The sequence below is a fragment of the Cydia splendana genome, chromosome 4 (assembly GCF_910591565.1).
Source record: "Cydia splendana chromosome 4, ilCydSple1.2, whole genome shotgun sequence".
NCBI lineage: Eukaryota > Metazoa > Arthropoda > Insecta > Lepidoptera > Tortricidae > Cydia > Cydia splendana.
Window position 1 is genome coordinate 15,821,833 of NC_085963.1, and position 16,144 is coordinate 15,837,976.

The following is a 16,144-nucleotide window of genomic DNA, read 5'->3' on the forward strand; positions in this document are numbered from 1 at the left end:
ATCGATACTTCGTATCGGTACTTGTAGTACATCCCTAGTTCACAATGAAAGTGGATATGAAATATCTAATTTTCGATGTGTTTATAGCCTGCTACACCAAAATAAGGCTAAAAGTATCTAAAGCAATACTTACCGGTCTTCATCTAATGGAAACTTCCTTTTTTGCGATTTTCGCGAGTGTATCAATTTCCACATGTTTCGCACTGAAACAACTTAGTTTTCGGTGGCATTTAAACAAAATCTATAGACTCACTGTATGTTCTTATCACGTTTGACTGTTTTGGAAAATAACGAAGGCTTTTAAAAAAGAAATTGCAAGAAATACGTAAGTAAAATCTACGAACCGCCATGACAAGCAACAAAGCAATGTGGCTGACAGTTGACATGACAGATGAATAGCACTGACGTTTTATTTTGTTTTTTTGGCTATGGCTAGGTCACTATAGTCCATACAAAACCTTTTTTTGTTCCTAGTTGCGTCAGCCTGGCCTTAAGCCCCCATTCGCACGGGAGCTTTTTCAACGCGCGTTAAAAAAGCGCTTGAATCTGTCTGCACTCTAAATTCGATTTAACGACCAAGGCTTAAAGTCGAAAATCCAACAACGTTTGATAAAAAGCGCCACCGCTGTCGTGTGAATACATACATGGTTATCCATTTGTGTCATTCAAACGCTTTTTTAACGCGCGTTGAAAAAGCTGCCGTGCGTACGGGGCCTAACTATAAACAACCTAAATACCATAAACAGCCACTCCTCCAGTTTTATTTTAGTGAAAAGAAATCCTAATTTTTAGCCAGCGCTCGTTGTCGTGTCGTCGTAAATATAGTATTGTTGAATAATTTTATACCCTTAATATTATTACCTATTATAATATTAATATAATATGTAGGATTTTTAAAAATTTTATGACAACGACGATTTGCTAAAAAATGTCAAAATGTCATCAGCACCATAGACAAATATTGGGTGAAGTACCAAACGATGCAGCTGATGACACATTCAGTCATTCATTAGTTTATACCTCGATTTAGACGAATAATTTAGTTTACTTAATAAAAGTTATTAAATTTACCCAAATACCCTGTCAGTGTTAGTGATTCTGGCACTTCATATACGATGTGGGATCCAACGCACGTTCAAGTAACGGTCCAAAGAGCCCGTGGACTACTAATTAAAGGTAAAAACGGTACTAACAAATGTTTTGTTACCATTGCCCTCGGCAAAGAAAAATTCCAAACATCCGTGAAACACAAAGCCACTGAGAATGTAGAGTGGCTTGAGGAATGCGAGTTGCGTATACCGTCCCAGGGTAACACTGCAGAAATTGTTTTGAAAGTGTATGATGAAGACATTGTTAAAGATCATTTACTAGGTCAAATATCGATTCCGTTAAAAGACCTCGATGTTTATGAGAGGCCTAGAAACCGTTGGTACACTTTGCAGGGCAAGCCGGGGAAAGAGAATGACAAAAATAGAGGAGAGTTAGAGGTCAAGGTTGCCTTTACTGTAAAAGAGGGCAGTTTGACTGACCTCAGCAAAAAAGACAAACATAAGTCATCTTTATCTAGCATCGCCCAAAACGTAGGTGGTAGTCTTATGAGCATTGGCAGTATCGAAAAACGCAAGGGCTTGAAAAAGTTTGCTAAGAACCTAGGATCTAAAATGAATTTGACTAAAAAAGATAAGAAGAGTGATTCATCATCTCTAAGTGGAAGCATTGGAAATCTTAAAAACTCTGCACTGTCCACACCGGACCACTCTACCCCTAAGACTTTACCAACAGAGGCAGACCCAGGTGTCATTAGTGAGGACGAAGATGAATTTGCTTTTGATGACTTGTCTCACAAAAGTTCTGGCAGTTCTCTCAACGTCAATACACTACCACGAGGGCATAAATACACACCTTCCCCAATGAATGCTTCTCTTGAAAACCTAGGGGGTGGAGAGTTTTTGAGAAGATCTACTAGTAGTAATTTAGCAAATTCTGACAAGTCTGTTCCAGTGCCTCAAAAACCTGTGAGGCTGAGCCTCGACACATTTACTCCTCCGAGGCCACCTTCCCAAATTATTGACAAGGATGATGAATGGTCCCAAAAGCTTTACTCCAAAAAGCAATCTCATACAGTCAGCCAAACTATGATAGACAGGGAAAAATCTGCAAGCCTTGAAAGAAATAAAAAACTTGACAGCCCAAGCTCTTTAAAAGAAAAACCAAGTCCAAAATTCTTTAAAAAGTTTGGTAACAACAACAAACCTAAAAAGTTGCTTGAAGAAAGAATTATTGTTGGAGAGGAAAATATTGTAGAAGAAGACTCCATCAATCCTGTATACAACAGCATACCCAAAACAGTTCTGCAGCAACTTGAAGGCAAATCTAAAGAAGATCTGATTGTAATGGTGTACAACATGCAAAGAGACGTAGAAACAGAAAAGAAGAAAACCAAAGATTTGGAAAATTATTTGGATGAGCTACTATTGCGAGTGATGGAAACAACTCCGAGAATCTTGCAAAACCCTTACTCGAGAAATAACAGCATGCACATAAGGAATAAGTGATTCATGTCCTAATACTGGAATGGACATGTTTTTGATAAATTATTTTCATTATTTAATATATTTTTAAAGTATTGAAAACAATTATGAGAAATAATGCTAGCCTTATTGTTCTTTCCAATATAATAGCCCATTGTTCTAGATTTTTTTCCATTATTACTACAGGTATCTTAAGAAAGAGAATGGCATATGTCTATTTTCTAGAATTTTAACTAAGCGTTGTCTATAGGTTAATGCTCAACTTTCACTATGTGAATGAGTGCAAACAGGCTGGTCTAATGTACCTAATCATCTATGTGCCTTACATGTTTGAAAAAGTCTGTGATACTTATTGGTTATAAATCAATTTGCCTTTGTTTTATAAAATGTGGTCAATTGTTAACATATCTACTTAAGAAATAAATATATTTTCCATTTTTAGTGCCAAACTCACATCATCCACATAAATTCTTTCTAAAATGTATTTAACAGTCTGTGGTTCCAATCTTGGATTTTTATAATGTAGGGTTTTTCAAACATGATTTTATTATTATTTTGTAGTTTTTAAGTTAAAGTGAATGTGTCCACTTTGATTAACACCTTACTTTTAAGAAACAATTAGACTTCTATTTATAAGATGCCAGTGTGCAATATCTGTGTAGGTTAAGCATTGTAAGTAACTGCACACTACTTCTAAAAGACTAATTGATATTTAAAACTAGATCTTTAATTATATTTCTAAGCCCACGGGCCAACATACAATAATTTACAAAGGATATTACATATTATCTTTATAGTGTATCAATGGTATTTTGTTATCATTTCTTAAATGCTTGTGAGGCATTTACTAAATATGTTCTAATGGTACTATTACATAATGTTGAAGTTTTTTTTTTATCTATTTACAAAATTTATTTATTTCCATATCAATAGTAAGATTTTCCCTATTCAGTTGAAATTGTTAAATGTCTGATTGACTTGGTGGCAAAACTGGACCTTAAAAATTGTAGCTCATGATCTATGTTGGCAGTGGCAACTCATTGATTGAATTTATTAATAAGTACCTATTTAATTTAATATTGTTAAGTTTACCCCTAAGGTTTTTTTTTGGTTTGTGATAATTTTGTTCAAAAGACAAATGGAACAAAATATAAGAGTAGGTTGTATTCGACTCATAGTTATTAATACATAACTTATGAGAGTATTTAATTAATGGCTGTATGAAAGTGCAAAAACATGAGTAACAGCCAAGATGAATTATTTATTTTTTGATGATTAACAAATTGTTTATTTTTCCACATTGGTGAACTACTAACTCTTAAATTAATTTAGTGTTTATATCTAAAAGTTAAGAGGCAGATAAGTTTGCTATAACACTGAGTATAATTGAATAAATTATATACTAACAAATGCATTGATTGTTGTTTCTTAAATCCCTTTACCTTTATAATGAAAAAAAAAAACAATATGAGTTAATTACTTTATTATAAAATATTATAAAATTGACTTATTGAGATAATCACTTGTGGCGACGAGCCTTGGTTGGTGCAGCAACTGGTGCAGTAGTTGCATAAGTCTTCTGTGACAACTTGTTCATGTAGTAAATGACGATTATTGAAAATATCAAGCTGAAACAAACAAATGACAATCATAAACAAAACATGAAACAAGCTATTTAACGTTGTTACGTCATTCAATTCTATAATCTTATCATAGTCCTTCAATATGGAGGATATGAGTCATTCTGTCAGCATTGTTCAAGGTAAATAGGAATGTAAATTATAAAGATGAGCTAATTGATACCAGGGCAGGAGACAGGCACAATACCTAATTATCCTGTATGTATTGACAGTGGAATTATTTTATGAGGCTCCTAAATTATGTTTCGAAGCTGCATTTCATCTTTGTCTGTCCTCTTAGCTGTTTTGACTAGTGAGGTCAATTTTTCTTCAAACCTTTAGAATAGCCAGACTGCCCTGTCAGATTTATTTATCAAGCATTTGAATCTCTCTTACTTCATAAAATTAAACTTCTATGAAATTATGATGTATAAATAACACTTGTACTGCACAGGCTATCAAAATCGATGCAGACTTTTCTTGGTCTAACTCTACTTAAATAAATCAAATAGACAACAAAATAAAAAATATCTCCATTTTTAAGGTTCCATAGTCAACTAGGAACCCATATAGTTTTGCCATGTCCGTCCGAGGCTTTGTTCCATGATTGTTAGTGCTACATAGTTGCAATTATTCATGGATATATAAATCAATTATGCCAACAAAGTGGTTAAAAAAATTCATCCCCACTTTACATGTAGGGGAGATATCCCAAAAAGATATCGCAAAAAATGTTTTTTATTTGGGTGATCATTGAATATTAAGACGGTCTAGAACGCAAAATGACTAGTGAATATTTTGCCTACACCCTTATAGTCTACATCGCGAACGGTTTAGAACGTAAAATTACCACTTTTTTATATCACTAGGGTAGGTTAGGTTCGTTAGTTATCTTCAAAAGGCCGAAGTCCAAACAGCATAGAATAGGAGCCCCGCGATAGCGGGGCTCCGTCGACATCGCTAACGTAAAGATAAACGAAAATGATGTAGGCATTTTGCATTCTGGAGCGTTCGCGATGTAGACTAAAAGTGATAGAGGCAAAATATTACACTAGTCATTTTGCGTTCTAGACCGTCTGCGAATAACCCAATCTTTGGCACTGTCATAACCTCAAATTATAACAATGAAATTATGAATAATGCCGCGGGGGGAAAGTTGGAGGGGGGGTTTCCCGAACTCCCCCCTCCCACCCCCCCTTCTTCCCACCTTTCTATTAAGGCGACTTATTTTAAGATTTTTACCAAAAGGGGTCTTTAACGACAATTTTTGATAAAGGGAATAGTTTTTGATATCATCTTACCATGTTGTGAAGCAAATCCTATGCACCATTCCCGCAGCAATAAGTGACACTGCCATAGACAGCACTATCTCTGGCAGCTTCAACTGGAAGTTCTTCCCAAACAAAGTTGCCTCTAGATTACCTATGGCCTGTACTATTGTTTAGGAAATTAAATTGTACAACTAACATGATGTTTCTAAACTCATAATTATAAAAATAACTAAATTAAATAATCTCATAAGACGTTTTAATGAACCAATCCAGTTTACAGCAATGCAACCAATCCAAAGTTTTAAGTGAGCATAATAGGTACCTAGTTCTAAACATTTTTTTCCTAATCAACTTGGAAGAGATCCCTAAAATACTTTGTTGTCTTGAGGTGTTTTGTGATTTGTTCTTATCTAATAAGAGTATTAAGATTTCACTTAGCCAATTTAAAAAACCTAGTAGTTCTTACAAGAGTCAGATTGAGAACAATAAGTTGACACAATATAAATTTAAGGGAAAATATTGTAATGCCACCAGCAATGGGGCTGGGCTTTTAAATATATGACTATGACTGTTATGAGGTTTGAACTTATATGCAACATGGGTATAGATTAAACCATTGCGAGTTGGTCGCGTAGTCCGTAGTCACATCTTTAGATGCATTTTGTTTACAAAGGATACAGTAACGAAGAACATGAACATAACAGATCCAAGGTAGCCTCCGAATATAATGGTCATGGGCGATCTAACCAGCCAAGGTTTGTACATTTGCATTCCCGAAAATATCAGGAGGGTTAATATCGATGATATGACGAAAGACGTCGCGCTGTTCAAAGCTAAAATGATAAAATGTAACTTGAATATACGACATAGTCACAAGATACATAAGTATTGTAACAAGTTAATCATCATTTACCCATTTTGTCTTAATGAATTGATACAATTTGTACGTAAATTATAAAGCCGACCAAAACACCGCTTCTATTCTATTCTTTTTTTCGACACCGACCACGTCATGTCACTTTGTCACTTCGCTTCACTTATTGACAGTTCGTTCCGGCCATCTGCTTTACAAATCTGCATTTTTTCACTTTGCTCAAATATCGCGTAATATAAAAGCCCCGTCCAGAACGGGACAATTATTCGCCAATCTGATAATAACAAGCGAGACAGCACTATGGATGTGTAGAGCGACGTCCCGTTCACACATGTCATTCCGTACGGAAACCGAGTAAAAATTTCGTGCGTCTGTGCGACGTATACTAGATCTACTATCTCAGTCAGGTCGTGTAGATGATCTTTTAAACAGACGTCAGAAGAAAAAACAGATGGAAACTACTGATAAGAGATTTAAAACTTTTGTGATAAGAAAGAGGCTCAAGCTAGTGTCAATTAAAAGATAGTAATAATTCGTCGTGGGTGATTGTTTTATTCCGTACAGCGTACGTTTTTATAAGTGAACAACAGTTTAACAGTGAAAAGTAATATCAGTCATGTTTTCCAGTATAAAATTATCTGCAGGTAAACTGGCTCGACCTTTAACATATTGCAGTAAATACGTGAGTATTAATTATTAAATGTTTTTGTAATTAATATAAAAAGTTTGTGAAACTCTCAAGCAGCTTAAACTTTAAATGTTATTGAATTTTGTTTTGTTACTAAAAACCCATATGTGACGTCCCACGGTCAAAGGTACCTTATGGCGGGTATGGAGTTATGCATACCCCAGTAATCTACAATAAATAAGCTATCGATAACACAAAAGATCAACCTTCTAGGTTGCGTAGTTACAGAGATATGATTTTTTGAAAATAATGTTGTGAAATGAGCAACTTTACGATAGAGAAGTTTTAAGTTTAGCCGCCTAAAAAACTATGTTCCTGAAGTAAGTTACATAGTTGACTACAAATAATAATACCTTATATATCTGAGATTAAAAAAATATTGCGACTTGTTCTGTAATGCAAATAGAAACTTTTGATATCGACCGATTTATGTGTATACTAACCAATCTCTTGAAAATAAAGTTTTATTTCATTTTCACGATTGATTGCAATGAGCTCTCAAGATTTAAATTTTATCAATTAGAAAGCGACACTGACAGACAGTTTAAGCAAAAAACAATACCGATTTAGAGGTGAAAATGTATTTTCTGACTTTTTCATATAAAATCACAAAATTGAATATTTTTACTTTTAATGTGACACACAATCAATTTTTCTGAGCACATATGAAAGAAATTCTGTCATTCAAATGAAATAAATCCTAAAACCCCAACTAAATACTATATTTAACCCCTTATGCCACTTTAAACTTACATAACAATAACAGTATTTGCTCCATACATTTACGAAAAGGTACCTTATGGAAATAAATGTAATAATACATCACTACAAAATATCAATCATATTACAGTTTATCTTTTATGAATAGAAAATATTAATTTACATTAAACTGCCCCAAATTTAATTAGTTCTTCGTCATAATAATCTTAAAAAAACCGGCCAAGTGCGAGTCGGACTCGCGTTCCAAGGGTTCCGTATATTACACAATTTTTAACAATCAGTGCCGGATTAAGATATTTTGATGCCCTAAGGATTTCTAGGTGCCCCATCTCCCTAGGGTCATCAAGATTACATTGATTTTTTGGTAAATTGAGAGAAGTTCATTGCCGCATTACAGCTGAGAATGGAAATCAGTCACATCATTTTATCACGAAAATTGACAGTGCCGCAGCAGTAATGTTGCAACAGAGTACCTAATGCTGTTGCAGTCGCCACCCGAATGTCACCTTTATCATAGCTTAGAAAGTAATAAAAACGCGAGCGAAGCGAGCGCGGAAATTTTTCGATATAAAAACGCAATATGATAGACAGTTGTACATTTTTACTTTTAGTATGGAAATCAGTCACATCATTTTATCACGGAAGTGGACAGTACTGCAGCAGTAACGTTGCAACAGAGTAATGTTGCTGCAGTCGCCACCCGAATGACACCTTTATCATACCTTATAAAGTAATTGAAAACGCGAGCGAAGCGAGCGCGAAAATTTTTCGATATAAAAACGCAATTTTAGTTATAGGCCCAACCAGGCGCGAATCCAGGATTTCATACAGAGAAGGGATGGGACAGTTTTCTATCAGCCTAGCTTCGCATAGGGCTCGATATTTAAGGGTCTCAGCTAGGTTGTTTTCATGCATAAAATATGCAAGAAAGCAGAGAGCTTGGAATTGAATTGGCGAAGTGTGAGAAAGGCAGTAGGCCCAGCTGCGAAAGAGGAAAGCTTGGATTTGGATCCACGCCCAAGTGTAATTAAGGCAGAAGATCAACTTTGCCGTAAGGCAGAAGGCCTCGCATAAGACCTAACGCCAAACCGCAAAAGAGTGGGTTGAAATCGAATCTATGCATGTAATCACGACTCTTCTACTGCTACCGATTGTTTCCCAAAGAATTACGCGCCATTATTTTTGCAAATTAGCTTTTGGACAGCTAAAAAAATCGTGTGGTAAAAACGATGTGTCTGTCCCTAATTTTAAAATTTGTTCAACTTTTTCAACCTGGCATTTAGGTGCCCCCCCTGAACGTGATGCCGTAAGCACGTGCTTGTTTTGCTTATTGGTTATAAAGTCTTTATTAATTCAACCATTAAAGTCGACGAGTACAAAAAACTTTGAGCTAGCTCTCAATTTAACATATTTTTTAAACATTATTTTTAATTTGACCTTACAATTACTCGTAAGTAGGTAAGACCGTTAAATATTTAAAATGATTATCTTATCAGAAAATTATCACCAATTACTCTAAGAAAACTACTACTCTAAGTAATCCGGCACTGTTAACAATGTATTTTTTATGTGAAACGTGAGTGAAATCTCTTTAAAAAATCCGTAGGGGTCGGATCAAAAACTGTAATTAAGTGCGACTCACGCTTGACTGTACATTTCTAATAGGTTTTCCTGCCATCTATAGGTATAGACCTATTTTATGTATTTTTTTAAAAATTTAAGACTTAGTAGTTTCGGAGATAAGGGGGGGGGGAATGGTCATTTTTTGCCTATTTTCTTGAATAACTTTTAAACTGTTTATTTGAAAATTATAAAAAAAATATATTTGAGATCCTTACAATAAGCTCTTTCATTTGATATGTAACATGATATAGTTTGAAAAATTATTTTTTTTAATTTTTTCATTTACCCCCCAAAAGTGGCCCCCATGTTTAAAATTCATTTGTTTACGTTACATGTCCGTATTTGGGTCACAAACTTACATATGTGTACCAAATTTCAACTTGATTGGTCCAGTAGTTCCGGAGAAAATCGGCTGTGACAGACGGACAGACAGACAGACAGACAGACAGACAGACAGACAGACAGACGCACGAGTGATCCTATAAGGGTTCCGTTTTTTCCTTTTGAGGTACGGAACCCTAAAAAGACCAATAATTTGTATGTAATGAAAGGTACCTTGTGATTAAGTTACATGATGAGGCATGATGATGATGGAACAGTTAGGATAAACTAATAATATTTTGGTAACGGTATAAATCGTCTATTTCTTATCAATAATATATTTCGGTTGCTATTGAAGATAAGCGGCATTGAGGTTCAATGACCTCAGATATTCCATAAGGTAATGCGTCGGGTTTGGCATTTTTCAGCAAACCAATGGCTGATTTACTGCATGCGACCAAACCAAATGAAGATTACTCTAGTTAAGAAAGACTTGACGAGAGTAACTTTGGTATAATAGCAGGCTACTTGGATTTGTAATGTCGGTCGATGTACGGTTATAATATTTGCGAGGCGCCCCAACCAGAACTGAAATTATCAAATTAGTTTTGCAGCATGCTGATACAGTTCTCTACCAAACTTCTTTTCCCGTATTGACTAGTTTTTTTGGGAATTTTCAATCTTTTTTCCATAAGGTACCTTTTCTACTAAACTCTGAGACGACATTACTAGGCTTATAACTAACTTATAACAAAAATAAAAACAGGTAAACAAACGTTACGCATTAAGGTTTCAGATCACACAATAAAAAAAATTGAGCATATTTTCACCTTTTTACAAAACATTTCATATCTCCGAAACTAGAAACCCTCATAAGGTACCTTTTCCCGTGGAACGTCACATATGTTAATAACAACCATTCATATATGTACATTCATTTGTTTTAGAGTACTAAAGCCTCTGAAATCAGAATTTATGAGGTGGGTGTCAGAGACGGGCTACAAAATGAAGCCAAGTTTGTTCCTACAGAAATTAAGGTTGAGTTGATCAGCAAATTAGCAGCCGCTGGAATTAAGGACATTGAATCTGCCAGGTATATCATATCAATGGCAAGTTGCTAAAAAACTTTTTTCAACAAGCCTTTTTATGCTAATGGTAGGGGAGGTAGGGGACCATTGGGCATTTGGGAGGCTCGGGCACCCCCATGTAAATTGTCCTGATTTACAAGAGGGTGCCCATACTACTTTTTTTGTGTACGTCTTTCCTATTACATAGAGTGGATGCTGCCCTTGTGTAAAAATAATATCATTTAAGCTTATAATTTAAAAAAAAAACATGTACATGCACTATTGCATCTATGTCATGGGATGCAATACATACAATACATTACTGTTATTTCATGGACATTGTAACTACTACTACACTAAAATTATAGTAATCCCAAATGTAAGTAATAATAAAAAATTATAAATCAACATCCAGCAACTTTAACTTATGTTTTTCTTTAAAATTTAGTAACTATTAGTATCAAAATGATTCCTCCTTTTACTCCCAACAGTTTTGTTAGTCCCAAATGGGTGAAGCAAATGAGTGATGGAGCAGAAGTGATGAAGACCATTAAAAGGGAGCCCGGCGTTAACTATCCTGTACTAATACCTAACATTAAGGGCTATGAATTGGCTGTAAGTATTATAACTAAATAAATAACAACACCTCTCTAGATTCCTCATTGTGATTCAGTCTCCATAACTTTAACTTGGTTATAATAAATTTTTTTTGTATACTTTTTATTTTGACACTTGAAAATGGTTCAAGCCTCCCACCATCCACGCTAGAACCGCCAGGCCTCAGCCGGTCGGATGGTAAAAGGCCTGACGGTCTGACACTGGTGCCATGGGAAAAAGGCAAGTGCTTACTATGGGACGCTACGTGTGTAAGCACTTTTGCCCCCTCACACCTTTGTCGCACCATCCGGACGGCGGGCGCAGCCGCTGAGGTGGCGGCCCTACAAAAACACCAAAAGTACTCAGCACTCACCAATTACCTGTTCGTCCCAGTAGCCGTAGAGACGTCCGGTTGTTGGTGCGCTGAGGCAAAAACCTTCCTTAGGGAAGTAGGTCACCGCCTGCAAGAAAGGGGCCTTGACCCGCGCTCCGGGTTTTTCCTGGTGCAAAGGCTGTCCATCGCAATTCAACGCGGTAACGCAGCGAGTGTGATGGGCACCTTTGCGCCGGGGGTAGCGCGTGGAAGCCTGTTTCAGTAGTTTTTATATTCCTTGTTTTATTTTAGATATATTTAGGGTTGTTAGTTTTAATTTAGTTTTATTCATAGATGTATTTAGTTCATAAGTTATTTATTTGTCCTTTTACTACCTAATTACTTTAATATACTTAATTTGAACCATTTTCAGAACAGCTGCATTTCTTTTGTTTTATTTTAGGTTTCAAAGCAAAAGAAATTGAACCATATGTCTTACTCAATTGATATCAAAATCTACTGCCATTTTTTTTTCTTGTATGGTGGTTAGGGGATATGTATTGCTGTCTAGTATCTAGATGACTAGCCCTATTGAGATTGAGCTTACTGTGGGACTAGCTAAATGTAAGAACAGTTGTATAATATTGTCCCATGATATTTATTAGATAGATACTTGATAGATACTACACACATATAAAAAAGAAACAAAAGAGATACAAAGAGCAATACTAAGATAAAAAAAAGTTAATATACAATGCAGTTTTATCCTCCTAAGACCCAGAGTCATTTTTGCAGTTTTGAATTTGGAACCTTCTTTTATTCCATTATACCTAGTTCAAAATTCGATTTTAATTTGTTCTTTTTAAAGGAACTCAGGACTTAGGAGGATAAATACTGATAGTGTAGACTCTTCATATTAAATATTCTACCAACAGAAAAAATGCAATATCGAGGAAATAGCCATATTCCCATCTGGTTCGGAATCATTTTCTCAAAAGAACCTGAACTGCTCAATGGAGGAGGGTCTGGCGAGGTTCCGACTGGTCACCGAGCAGGCGGTAAAGGATGGGATCAGGGTCCGCGGCTATGTGTCCTGCGTAGTCGGGTGTCCATACGATGGACCTATATCTCCTAAATCTATTGCTAAGGTAAATAACGGTAGTTGTTTAAGGCCAGAGCACACGGTCTGCATGTGGGTAGACGTGCGCGTGCGTTAAAATATTGGAGCCGTGAACGCAAGCGGTGTGCAGTCTCTCATAAGGATCTGTACATTACATTACACACGTCTACCCGCACGAATCCGGTGTGCCTAGGGCCAGAGGCCTTAAGTGTTTAAACTTATTAAATCATTTTTTCGATTTCAGAATTTCGCTGGGCACAATTCTTTTGGCTTATTATCAACCGGGCAACTAAAGTATTAAACAGGAACTTTCACTGGGCATATAATAATATAATTTGGCAGTGTATTAATATTTCAGCGCCAATAAATTTATATTAGCCTCTAAGCATCATATTATTAAAAAACTGGCAGCAAAATCAAGCAACCCAAAAAAATTATAGGGAACTTGAATAAAATTGAAGGCTGGCGTCTAAAATATTAAGTGGGCAACTAATATTGTAAAGAGATCATAAAATTTGGTTGTTTCCAGAATATCCAGAATACCTAAGATACCTATATACTTACATACATAAGCTTTAAATACTCCATTTTTAAATAATTTAAACATATGCATACCTAGTTCTTTAAATTGTCAAATTTTCTAATCCACAAAACACCTCTAATTTATTTAAGTACCAATGGTCAGTCACCTATAGGTACTTATAGTCGATATTCGTAATCAGGAAACACCTAATGGCCATTATACCATTAGGTATTTAAATTTTTTATTACTAATTTCATTAGTTATCACCAGTGATCGTACATTTTCCAGCATTTTTGGTGCAGCAGAGTGGTGTTAACGGAATTGGCATAGATAATTTCAACTGAAACGGTAAATTAAGGTTAATATTAACGTAATTAACGCTAATTAATCATTAGGGTTGAAATTATTTATACCAATTCCGTTAACACCACTCCGCTGCACCAAATCGATTCGCGTGGTGTTAACGGAATTGGTATAGATAATTTCAACTGAAATGGTAAATTAAGGATAATATCAACGTAATAAACGCTAATTAATCATTAGGGTTGAAATTATTTATACCAATTCCGTTAACAACACTTCGCTGCACCAAAAATGCTGGAAAATGTACGAAAACACCGTGATGGTGTTCTGCAACTTCTGCAAGAGTCAAAAGATAGGTGCGACGACGAGCGAAGCAAGGAGGAGCGTGTTAGGTTGACCGTGTAGTGACCAAACAAAATATTTTAAAAGAACTTTTTTTAGGGTTCCGTACCCAAAGGGTAAAACGGGACCCTATTACTAAGACTCCCCTGTCCGTCCGTCCGTTCGTCCGTCACCAGGCTGTATCTCACGAACCGTGATAGCTAGACAGTTGAAATTTTCACAGATGATGTATTTCTGTTGCCGCTATAACAACAAATACTAAAAAGTACGGAACCCTCGGTGAGCGAGTCCGACTCGCATTTGTCCGGTTTTTTAAAAAATTAGATAGCCGTTTACTTTTTAAAATGTGCTTCGTAAGTGGTCTCCAATTTAATATTTCAGTTGCCAAATAAATACCTATTGATATATTTTAAGACTCTTTTTGTTGCCAATCTATTAAATTTAATACCCATTTCTATTTTTTTAAACTACTCAAATTCGATTAATTAGTTGACCGGTTAAATACGTGCCAATTCTTTTAGGCAAATTTGAGCCTACGATTTTTGCCACGTTGAGCGCGATCTTTGCTTTTAGTTTTCGCGAAATTAACTACCATCTCATTTGTAACTTTTGCCGTCCGTGCCGTTTTCTTTTTCCGGGTAGTACTTAATAAAAACCATGTTACGTATTGGTATTACAAGAAAGGTTAAGTCATAGGTACTTCTAGGTTTAAACACAGGTTTAGAGTTTTTAGACCTACATAAACTGCCAAATAATTGGCACTGAAAAGTATCAAGAAAGTCTTCTACTTGAATATTGGTTAAGTATTATTCTATTCCTTTTCTATTATGAGGTTGAAGAATCTATTTGTGAGGTGAAATAAAAATGTTTTCTTAAATAGGTGTCAGAAGAGCTGCTGGCCATGGGTTGTTACGAGATCTCCCTGGGAGACACCATCGGCGTGGGCACGCCGGGCTCCGTCCGCCGGCTCTTGAAGGAGGTGCTGACCGTGGCGCCGCCAGAAAAGGTCGCAGTGCACTTTCACGATACCTACGGACAGGGGCTCGCGAATCTTGTGGCTGCTTTGGAGGTAAGAAAGTTTGGCATAACTTAATAGGGGGAGGGTTATAATCATGAGGCAAATTGCCTAAACTAAGAGGCCACACACGCATTGATACAGCAAATCTGTGAAGCCTTTAAATTAAAGGGTCGCCAATATATATGCGCTTGATAAAATACTTAAATCAGGCGAGGCATACCTACTCTTATTTGATTCCATTGTTACCAACTAACAACAACTGATAAAAAAATAGATATTCATATCGTCTTATCTACACTTCGTTATTTGCTTAGATTTTTGTTTTGGAATAGGTATACTTTTACTTACATTATTTTGCTAAGTGCCGGCCTACATTTATAAATTAATGTGTTATACCTACTTCAATGATTGGTTATACCTAACCTAAATAGTACATTTGTCCAACCGTCTATAGAAAATACAGTACGTAAATATCATAAAAAAATATTTTAACAAAGTAGGTAACTTATCCGATAGCTTGTGATTTCCATGGATTGTAACTAAGGTACCAGGCTTCATTGGCACAGTTAACTATCAACCATCCATAAATCTTATTGCAGTAACATAAGGTCTTCTAATCAATACTTAACCAGTTAAGTGACATGCTGTTGCTACCTACTTAAACCCGCTCAATAGAGTAATGGCGCGCAAAGATTACGTCATCGACATTGTAGGCACTACGGCACTATATAGGTATCATTAACATAATAATATCGAGACACCATGTGTTCGCAGTTCGGGTGCACGACTGTGGACTCCTCGATCTCGGGCCTGGGCGGTTGCCCTTATGCACGAGGCGCTAGCGGCAACCTCGCTACCGAGGACCTGGTCTACCACCTCTACGGTCTCGGCGTCAACACCCACATAGATCTCGTGAAGCTAATCGAGGCAGGCCGGTACATATCCAACTTCCTAGGAAAACCCACCGACTCCAAAGTGAACAGAGCTCTGGGTGACAGATTCAAAAACCACCAAGATATCGTCAAAATTGCAGCTTGTGAACTTTAGCACTTAAGGATGTCAACAATATGTTATTCAGAATGTAAATATGTACATGATACGCATAGGTAAATAATGATATTAAAGTTTTATATGCTTATCACGTTGTTGTTTACTTGAAGTCCTTGTTTGTGTTGGTGAACGTCGTCCAATAATACAGGTTTTTATCATTTATC

General features: G+C 36.0%; 3 protein-coding genes across 3 annotated transcripts; 2 read left to right on the forward strand and 1 right to left on the reverse strand.

Moving 5' to 3' along the window:
• Positions 1-1,002: 1,002 nt before the first annotated feature.
• Positions 1,003-3,945, forward strand: LOC134790037 (rab11 family-interacting protein 2). The gene has a single exon (XM_063760792.1). It carries the CDS (start codon positions 1,116-1,118, stop codon positions 2,553-2,555), a length of 1,440 nt encoding a protein of 479 aa, XP_063616862.1. The 5' UTR covers positions 1,003-1,115; the 3' UTR covers positions 2,556-3,945.
• A 52-nt stretch (positions 3,946-3,997) lies between these two features.
• Positions 3,998-6,489, reverse strand: LOC134790053 (protein KRTCAP2 homolog). The gene is made up of 4 exons (XM_063760810.1): positions 6,335-6,489; positions 6,100-6,254; positions 5,452-5,579; positions 3,998-4,159 (listed from the first exon to the last, which is right to left on the reverse strand). The coding sequence occupies exons 1-4, from the start codon at positions 6,336-6,338 to the stop codon at positions 4,051-4,053; spliced, it is 396 nt and encodes a 131-aa protein (XP_063616880.1). The 5' UTR covers positions 6,339-6,489; the 3' UTR covers positions 3,998-4,050.
• Positions 6,490-6,746: 257 nt separating this feature from the next.
• On the forward strand, positions 6,747-16,071 carry LOC134790046 (hydroxymethylglutaryl-CoA lyase, mitochondrial). Its single transcript, XM_063760804.1, has 6 exons — positions 6,747-6,977; positions 10,595-10,740; positions 11,206-11,329; positions 12,560-12,772; positions 14,793-14,981; positions 15,705-16,071. Exons 1-6 carry the CDS (start codon positions 6,912-6,914, stop codon positions 15,975-15,977), a joined length of 1,011 nt encoding a protein of 336 aa, XP_063616874.1. The 5' UTR covers positions 6,747-6,911; the 3' UTR covers positions 15,978-16,071.
• The last annotated feature ends 73 nt before the right edge of the window (positions 16,072-16,144 follow it).